The sequence below is a fragment of the Pocillopora verrucosa genome, chromosome 2 (assembly GCF_036669915.1).
Source record: "Pocillopora verrucosa isolate sample1 chromosome 2, ASM3666991v2, whole genome shotgun sequence".
NCBI lineage: Eukaryota > Metazoa > Cnidaria > Anthozoa > Scleractinia > Pocilloporidae > Pocillopora > Pocillopora verrucosa.
The window spans coordinates 5606873-5616584 of record NC_089313.1 but is presented as its reverse complement, the minus strand read 5'-3'; the positions used below and the strand labels follow the sequence as shown (position 1 = coordinate 5616584).

At 41.2% G+C, this 9712-nt stretch overlaps 1 protein-coding gene across 1 annotated transcript; it reads right to left on the bottom strand.

The window, feature by feature from the left end:
- Window positions 1-1715: 1715 nt before the first annotated feature.
- On the bottom strand, window positions 1716-8953 carry LOC136279163 (ATP-binding cassette sub-family C member 4-like). Its single transcript, XM_066162692.1, has 6 exons — window positions 8423-8953; window positions 7532-7914; window positions 5514-6862; window positions 4389-4959; window positions 2900-3036; window positions 1716-2584 (listed from the first exon to the last, which is right to left on the bottom strand). The coding sequence occupies exons 1-6, from the start codon at window positions 8951-8953 to the stop codon at window positions 1716-1718; spliced, it is 3840 nt and encodes a 1279-aa protein (XP_066018789.1).
- Window positions 8954-9712: the final 759 nt, after the last annotated feature.

Genomic DNA, 9712 nt, shown 5'->3' with positions numbered 1-9712 from the left:
GCACACGATTACGAGCAGTTTATCATTAGATCACTAAGTTCAGCTGTATGTAACCAAACCAGCAACTGCGAGAAAGAGTTGATTCAGTCCGCACTGATCGCGTACTTTTTAACATTGTGTGTCGTTTACATTACATAAGAAATATTCCCGCCCAAAATACTATTAACAATGATTCTGGGAGATAAACGTTAATTTAATTTTATTGAGAGATTTTTCTTAGTCTTAATCAAGTGCATATTATGACGAAAAACGAACCATGAGTTCCGACGTTTCGGAGTATTCATTACCCTTTTATCAAGGTCTAAATTGCTTATGGTTACCCTAACCCTGACCCTATCCCTAATCCTCACAAATACATATAAGATCATGCAAATTACAGCACTTACAGCGATTTTGGCGCGAAGAATTAACATCAAAGAATTGACATCAAAGAGTGCAAAGATTATGAAAATACTTTCGCCCGAATGTAGTCTGATTGCACGTTGAGATTTGGCTTTAAAGCTGTTATAAAAAGAATTTCATTCACTAAACAGTCAAATTTGTCTCTGCATTTCCTGAGCACTTCGACACGCGAAAGCAGATAGTGCCCCGTCACGCTTTATGGTTAATGAAATGCACATTTGAACCAAAAATTTAGTTTATTTGCTCGCGGCTTTCAGATTTAAATAATAGGTTTTCCAGCCATTGCCCGCACCTTCAAAGCCTATGATTTCCCAACTATTTTAACCTATGGTTACTACTACTATGACTACTATTACATTAGTAGAAAAGTTCTCTAAGAAAAGTTAGTTTAAATGCGTCTCAAATCCGCGCGAATAATGCTATGTCACGCATAAATGATTATTCATCTTTAAGGTAAGATGTTTAGGAGAGACTAATGAGTTATTTCTCATACATGGAATTTAACTGATCTGTGCCGCTATCTCGTAGACCTGTATCTCGTCTCATTCTTTCCGCTAGTCCAAGAAGATCTAAATTTATACCCAACGTGAATTAATGTTTAAAGGGGTAAGTTTCTAAAGAAACTGTGGTGCTGCGTCGGTGGGAGAGTATAGCAGGTAATTTAGTGTTAACAACTGGGTTGAAAACGTAAATTAGCCACCGTAAAGGGTAAAAAAGCTGATTTAGCTTTTTTACCCGTTACGGTGGCTAATTTACTTTTTATAGCATATAACATAGCTACGCTGCTGAACAGTTTCCTATTTCTGAATAAACTGCTATCTTGTTTCTTGAGTGCATTCCTAAGGCATCTCTATTGGTTTTTTAAATATTATCAGCTGGAGGACAGACGGATATGTGACGTCCACATGAGAACAATTTTGCTTTGTTTATTACATAAAACAAATGTAATCTACGTTATGGTGGGTCTGTTCATTAATAGATCACAGAGGACGTCATAGAGCAGTAGGAACATCAGTGACACACTCGCCTGCGCCTAGTGTGCGCCTGCGCCTAGTTCTTACCACATTATGACTTCATTTGTGGTCTATTACTGAACAGACCCATGGCAAAGTGGACGTTGTGTGACACCCCGAAACATGACAGCGAAAGAGATTTTAAAGATGCTTAGGAGTCAAAACAGAGAAAAACATCGGAGGTCATTCTTTTCCATGATGTGCAGAATTAGAGCTCTGGAGAAGATTATCAACTATAAAACATCTAATGCTCTGCAAGACTTGCGTGCCAATCGAGGTATTTCAACCTTAGACGGCACGTCACTTACTGTTCATTATTGAATCAAATTTGTCAAATCCTTCTACTTTTCCATCTTTCAAGACCAAAATCTTCTCGCATTCTTTTATCGTGTTCAAACGGTGGGCTATTGTGATGACTGTGGACTCCTTCAGTTTCTCCAGCACTACATTCCAGATCGTCTGCTCTGTGTCTGGGTCAACATGCGCAGTTGGCTCGTCCAAGACGACGATTTTACTTTGCTGTAGCAGCACACGAGCTAAGCAAATTAACTGCCGCTCTCCGACACTCACATTAGCGCCATGTTCCAGCAGTTCGTAATCCAGCTTGGCGTCAAGCCTCCCGACAAAATCTTTCAGATGTACATCCTCTAAAGCCTGCCATAATTCAGCGTCTTGAAACTTGTCTAAAAAATCGAGATTTTTCCTCAATGATCCACTAAAAAGAACAGGACTTTGGCCAAGAACCGAGATACCTCGTCGAGCTTGTTGGAGGCCTATCTCCTTAACTGGAACATGGTCGATGATTATCTCTCCATCAGCATCAGGCATGCGCATAAGAGCTGCTACAAAAGATGACTTCCCAGCTCCCGTACGGCCGGCAACTCCGATCTTTGCTCCTCCTTTAATGCTAAGATTGATGTTCTTCAGCACTTGAGGCCCCCCCGGATAGTGCGTCAATGACACATTTCTCAAAACAATACTTCCTCTCCGAGGCCAATCTTGTAGGGATGTTCGTTCTTCCTCGTATCCAGGCTCCCGGTCAAGTTTGGTGTAGGTCATAACTCGCTCAACTGACGTCATGTAGTTTTCCACTTCAGAGGTTTTTCTAACAGCGTATTGAGTCATGGTCAGAGTTTGGATGACGTAAACAAGAGCGAGACCAGCGTAAGCTGAAAAGAAAATGGGAACTTAAGTCCATAAATTCCGGACTTGTTACTTGTTTTCTCTCCATAGCTCAAAGCATATACCGAAAATTGACAAGGCTAGGTTACCTAACCTAGACACTTGAAAGTTTTCTCAGCACTTAAGCCACCCGAGTGACTCTCACGTTTCTATCGTGTTTAAAAACTACCCGTTAATGACAGAGCACGTATAGTCACACTTATTTTATTATTCAGCTGTTCATGCTGTGTTAATACACGACTATATAGATTCTTACTTTACATACAAAGACTCAAAATCGTTACTAAGAATCTTAAGCTTACCGGCATCTTGAGATACCAAGATTGCAGCCAGAGCAACTGCACCGACTAACAAGGAAGCGAGACAATCCAAACGTGCACCGAGCCACCTACCGCTGGACATCACCATAATGTACGCCTGATTATGAACATCTTGATATCTGAGGGGACGAGTTTTTATCACAACAAGTTTTAATAATGGAGTGATTTTTTAGTTGACTGTTGAAAATAAACCGAATTGTATCAGCTTTGTATTACTTAACTAAGTGATTGGTCCAATAAACTTGCGCAAAACCAACCGCCTATTGGTCGAACGCGTTTTTCTACTAGTACGCCCGATGCCGTTTCCTTGTTAAAAAGTTAAGTCCTCTTTCACTACTTGTGATCTTTTCTTTTGTTTTCATTGGCTTGTTATTAGCAAATTGTATTTTTAAGATAATCACTCCAAAAAAACCTCAAAGAGATTACATCGGGTTTGCACACTGAAGTGAGACCAGAGTCTCCTTCGGCCTGACAATGTAACGGAGCCCTTCAACAAATTCCGCCCGACATTCCACTCCCTTAAAAAGATGTTACTCTCCGAGAAACATCCGTAAGCTTCTAGCTAGCTGTCCGAAAGATCATTTCAGTAACCACATCTCATTCTTAGGTATTCTCCATTCGCTCAGATAAAGTAAGAGCCGCTAGAGCCGAATTTGGATACTTTTTCATTAAAAATAGTAAATTCTCCAAAAATAGCCAGCTCTTAATTGTTCACTATCACAACTACATCTATTATACTAAGTATAACATTTATCAGAAGGAGAAGACGAGTGGCGCTTGACTGTATTTCCTGTTAAACTCATCATGGAGTCCAATTCGGTCGGTAATCACACGAGTGTATTAACAAAATTGGACGACTGCTAAGCGGGAGTCTGATATTTTTAACCACGAGTACTATTAAGGACAGAATTCAAAGACATGACGTTGTCTTAGAGAAAGAAACTAGACAACAATTATACGTTTTCATAAAAAAAAGCTCAGCGAAATTCGCGACAACAGCGCGCGTATATACTTACACGTAGGCATGTCTTGTCAACTGTCCTATTACACTGATTAATTACGAGCATGCCAATCACATTCGATAAATTTGTAAAAGTTTTGATTAATCGTGAAATTTCTGCGTTGCACGATCCTAATGATTGACCGTCCATATTATGCGTCTGTTAAAATCCTATCAGAAGGACGAAAACCACACATAGCAATTACTGTAGTCTTTCCACTGGTAGTGCCCTTCATGCCTCTTCCGGATAGCTTTGCTCCGCGACCGTGCCTCGTATACGGAAAGGTCCACTTGCTGACCAGTGTCTTACCACATACCAGATAGGATTACAAGAGACGCGTGATACAATTTCGTGTATAGGCGGTAGATAAAAAATAAATACCTCATAGAAAATGAGCAATCATAACTCATTTGTGCTCTGTGCACTTATCGGCTCTGACACCACACACTGAATCAATGTTTCTGACATACCTGTAAAGTGCATCCACAAAATCTCTCTGTCTTCCTCTCGTACGAATCGTGTCCAGTCCTATCAAAGTCTCTGAAAAATGAGCAAACACTGGGCTTCGGGATATCGACTCTAACCTCTTTAGTTCTCTGGCAGTCTTTAAGTAATAATTGGATAGAAAAACGACCAGCACGGAAATTGGAACAACAAGAAACACCAGCCAAGCATTTGTGGCAACTGTTACCAGAATTTGGGCAAATATCACCAAGAGCATCTGCATTGTCGTCAGGAATGTTTTGGGTAACATCTCATCTACGCAGCCAATATCATTGGAGAAGCGATTTAGGATTCTTCCCACTGGATTTGAATCAAAGAATAGGACAGGTGCTTGTAAAATGGCCACAACCATTTTATCGTGAAGACGCTCGGCGCACTTTAGACAAACATTCAAGAATCCATAAGCCCAAACGATACTAAATGTGAAACACGCGCCAACTAAACAGGCGAAGACAGATAGATATGTCTTGTCCTTCTGATCCTCTGGGTCTAACCTTGCAAGAAATGAGAGCCACAAGTCTGGAGCAGCTATGATGGCTGAAAGAAACATCATTAATATGAAGTGGCTGAAATGTATTTCTATAGGATCACTCGGTTGAACAATGTAAGATTTATTGGGCCTAGAGACAACTCGCCTGGATTAGTTGCTACCGTTGGTGTCCTGGGAATGTTTTTGTAAACACCATAACGTCACAGAAAAAATGAAGCAGTCAACCATGTTCCATATAATATTGTTAGAAAACTTCATTTGGTCTCATAAAGTTACTTTGTAGAGCGAGTGTTTTTTTTTTAAGTTTCTTCAGGCGAGTGGAGACAAGTGCAAGGCAAACGCGTGGAGAAAAACACCAGCTCTTCCATTCGCACGTGACTCGCCATTCACTCGCGCTTGCCTCGCGCTTGTACGAGCAAGTGAGATATCAAGAACATGGTCAGAAATCTGTGCAGTGTCTCTTGACTCTACCGTCTAATCTCAAAAACAACGCGTATTGTTGATAAAAAGCATAGTCAATGTGAAATGATTTGCATGAAATAGAATAAAAGAAATTCGGGCTTAACCCAAGGTTTGTAACTCACTCTAACAATAAGTTTACCTTGAGTAATGAGACTTAAACCAACCATTCCAGTTATCATCAAAGGATGTGCTCCACTTCTGAAATAGTCCCAATAAAGCCTGGATGTCACAACTCCGATTCCCCGATCCTCCTTCGCTATCTCCAAACTCCTCGCTTCATTGGGCATAGCATGTGTTTTCTGGCATTTTTCAGCATCATCGTCTTCTCCCTTATCTTCCCTGCCGAACGGCTCAGATGAGTCCGTTTTGTCCTTCAGAGCTGCTTTATAGAGCGGGTCAATAGTTGTACTGATTACACCCTTTTCGTGCAGCTCAGGAAAGCGTCCCTTGTCGAGGACACGCCCCTTGTACAACACAATCACTTGATCAGCATTTTCCATGTGCTGTTGCTGATGAGAGGCAAACACAACGACTTTATCCCCTAGTAAATCTTTGATGCATTTGTTAAAGATGTGTTGGCCAACTTTAAAATCGACAGCACTCAGTGGATCATCCAATAGATAAATATCTCCGTCAGCATAAACTGCACGAGCTAAACTTACTCTCGCCTGTTGCCCTCCACTCAGAACCTCGCCGCGTTCTCCAACAACTGTTTGATCACCATCAGGTAACTGCGTAAAGTCTTCTTTCAGAGCACAGACGTCGATTATTCTTTCGTACTTGGACTCCTCGAAGGGTTGACCAAACAGAATGTTTTCTTTTATCGTACCTGAGAACACCCAAGCAGTCTGAGGCAAGTAAGTGACAGAGCCTTGATAATCAATCGTTCCACCGGCGTTCGGAATTTCACCAGCGATCGCTGAGAGCAGAGTAGACTTACCACTTCCAACCGGGCCGGTGATGACTGTTAAACTCTTTGAAGGTGCAAAGAAGTTGATATCCTCAAGAATAAATTCATCTTCACGATGCGTTTTTGCGTAGCTTAAATTTGACACGTATAGTATAATGGACCCTTTATCTGTTACTTCACGAGACAGAGAAACTTTCTCCGTATTTTCCTCTTCCTTTTTCATATTACTGAAACTTTCGTTACCTGAGGTTCTTTTCGCTTTTTGTTGGGGCTCGTTGCTTTCATCACTCTCCGAGGCTTTTGACAGATTTTCCAAAAGAAGGAATTCTTCGATTCTTCCGAGCGAAACGTAGGCGTCATACGTTGCCATTAAACCATATGTCATATTCAACATGCCACTCAATTTTATAACACCCATAAACGACAGGAGCATGAAAACATTGGCGGGCGTGAGGATGTAGCCTCCAAGCACCATAGTAATTACTGACACCAGAGTGGCCAGTGGCGTCGCACTGTATAACAAGGCATCGATACTTGACTGAATGGCTGCCCTCTTCGAAATGACCCTGATTTCATTTCTGAAAAAAGAAGGTTATCATAAGTTATGTGGGCATTCTGTCGAACCAGCTCGTGGTCAGTGTTCTCTCTAATCTGAAATATTAACGAGGTGAGCGGGTGGCAAGCGCACCCTCATACCAGCGTATAAAAAATAATACTAACTTGAAGACAAGTTAGACTCGATGAGATGTTCTACCTATAATAATAATCGATTATTCTCTGAGGTGGAGATGATATCCACCCCCTTTCACCGACACTGAGGTAAAAATGATTACAATATTTCCGGGCGCAACTCCCGCGCGAGTCGCTCGAAGGTGAATTGCAAAGGCTATTCGGAGTTTGAGTAGCCAATCATTTTCAGAGTGCACTTTTAACACTATCTACTCAGTATTTATTGAAATTTTTTAACTGACCGGCCAGTCCTGCGGTTATAATATGGGTTACAAGAGACACTTATTTTTTGTGAAAAGAGGCATTCTGATTGGCTGATACAGCGGTACACAGACATTTTTTTTTTGGGGGGGGGGGGGGCATGTTTAAACTGCCTAGCTAATAAAGCTCTCAGTGGAGACAAAACAGATTTTGGTTATCTATTTCCGAGGTTTGAATAATTTGAGTCAACAACTACGGGAATGAATAAAGCCAGTCGTTGGAGCCTACTTCTGAATAAAAATGATAATTTACCTTACCTTCTCACATGTTTTATCTTTCGTCCATATTCCTCCTCCCACGCATGCATTTTGACCGCGCGGATCCCGGAAACTACTTGATTCATTAGGGAAATTCGCTCATCGGATACTGTAGCTGTGCGCAAGCGCAGCTTAGCGTTAGCATAGGACAAGACGGCAAAGTATGGCATGAGTATACACATGAGGAACACACCCATAGCAGCCTGCCAACCAATCAAATTGTAGATAAGGAATATGACCCCTGCATAAGCAGGGACTGCGAAAATGGCTGTGAAAAAAAACTTGACTGTCTCTTCTTCCATTTTTTGAACATCATTGGATATCAGATCGAATAAGCGTCCGGCAGTGAATTTCAGTAACGTCTGCTTACTGAGTAGAAGCGTCTGAAAGAAAGTACAGGTTAAACATTAAAGAAGAAGTAGGTTCCATAAACCATCTGAGTTTAATCTCCTGCATAAAGATATCCATGAATGCGTTTCGAGACGAGAGTAACCAAACCTCTCCTAAGTTATCTTTAAATGTGTAAAAAGAGCGGCAACTCAGCCATTTTGAGTCTCGTTCAGAAATGCGGCCGTATACGTTATGGTTTCTGTAGCCTACTTAACTGCAGGCTAAATAACTGTTTGTTTCTTCGATTATTTTGTTGGTGAGCAAGATTGTCTGCTCTCTCAGAAGCAGCAACTAGCGAGGATGTTTTATAACCCTCTCCTTCTAGGCCTCCATGGCATAAGCCGATTGCAATCGATCAGATTTCTAAAAAAAAAAATTATCCTATATCGGATAGATAGTTGTGTTCAAGCTTGTTCGGCTTAATTTGGGGTGTTTAGGGTATTAGAAAAATCGGTTGAGCCTTCAAAAAATGCATAGAATGCTCTTTAAGATCGTGCCTACCTTGTGGTAAACCAGTCCCCTCAGGGCACTTCCTATTTTGATCCCTAATATTTCACATCTGTAGTCTCGCTGGTGCATACCAAGACCACCAATCAAACCATTGAGACACATAGCTAATGCGCAGGTGTAGAGCCGATAAGTATTCTCTGCCTCACTTGACGTAAGCTCAGAAACAAGATACCCGAGAAACAGTGGAAAGAGAAGGCGAGAAGTTGTACATAATACATTCCCCGTCAAAATGATGATAACATCTTTGGCAGAAAGCATATCAAACACGCTTTTCCAAAGTCTGGGCCTTTTCCCATTCATCTTGCAATCATGTTTCTCGCTTTCCCAGCTCTTTCGAAGCTTGTCGGTGACAAAACGGCCAGAGTTCTCCTCTGATAAGGGTAAAAAGTTATTTTGATCCAAAGGTCTTTGACTGCCCTCCCTAAGGACTCCGTTCATCCAACGAAAAAGAAGTGAAGATACAAAACTGACTTTTTTATCTTCATCAGCAGAGATTTTCCTGTAACCGCCTTTTGGTGCCATCACTTGAGACCTACAAAATACGTAGCCATTATTAGCATGTTCAACGCAACGGCCAAATGTCTTTGCATGTTGTTCCAGGATTTCAGAACTAACTTGCCCTCGAAGAGTTCTAAACTTACATAAAATCCAATAAGTCACGGTGTTTTGTAGAACCTCGTGACTTTTATATAGCCTTAAATGGTATAGCCTAAAACAAAATGATAAATAATCAGGATACCCGTCATTGAATAAGCTTTGTGCTCGAAGAGTGTCGAGTTTTCCTTTCTCTACTTTTTATGAACGTTTAAGTTTCACGTGACAGCGTTGCAACCCTTGTTTTTGTTTAAAATTTTGCGCGGGATATTTGCGCGCGGCCGGCCAAATTGATCCCCTTGCTTGGGTGAGCCTGTTGAGTTCCAGGCTCCCTCTAGATAGAAACCAAATAACGGGAGAACATTATCGTGCAATTATTTGAGGAAGCAGCGTGGAGCCAACTTTTCATTCAGAATGGATTTTCCACATTTTTTCGCCATTCTGCTTTCCTTCTTGTCTCCTTTAAGCAAGAACTTAAGTCAGAATTTTTCACAGAATTTCCACCAAAATTAAGGTTCTTTCAAACTTCGTAGGAATATCAGATGATTACTTAGAATTGTTAAGCGATTCCAAAAATTATCTTGCTCTTTTCGTGGACAAATTCTTCGAGCTTGTAATATTGCTGGGTTCTCGACGCTTCTGATCAGATTGCCAGGCACGGCCACGTAAACGCTAAATGCCCGGCAG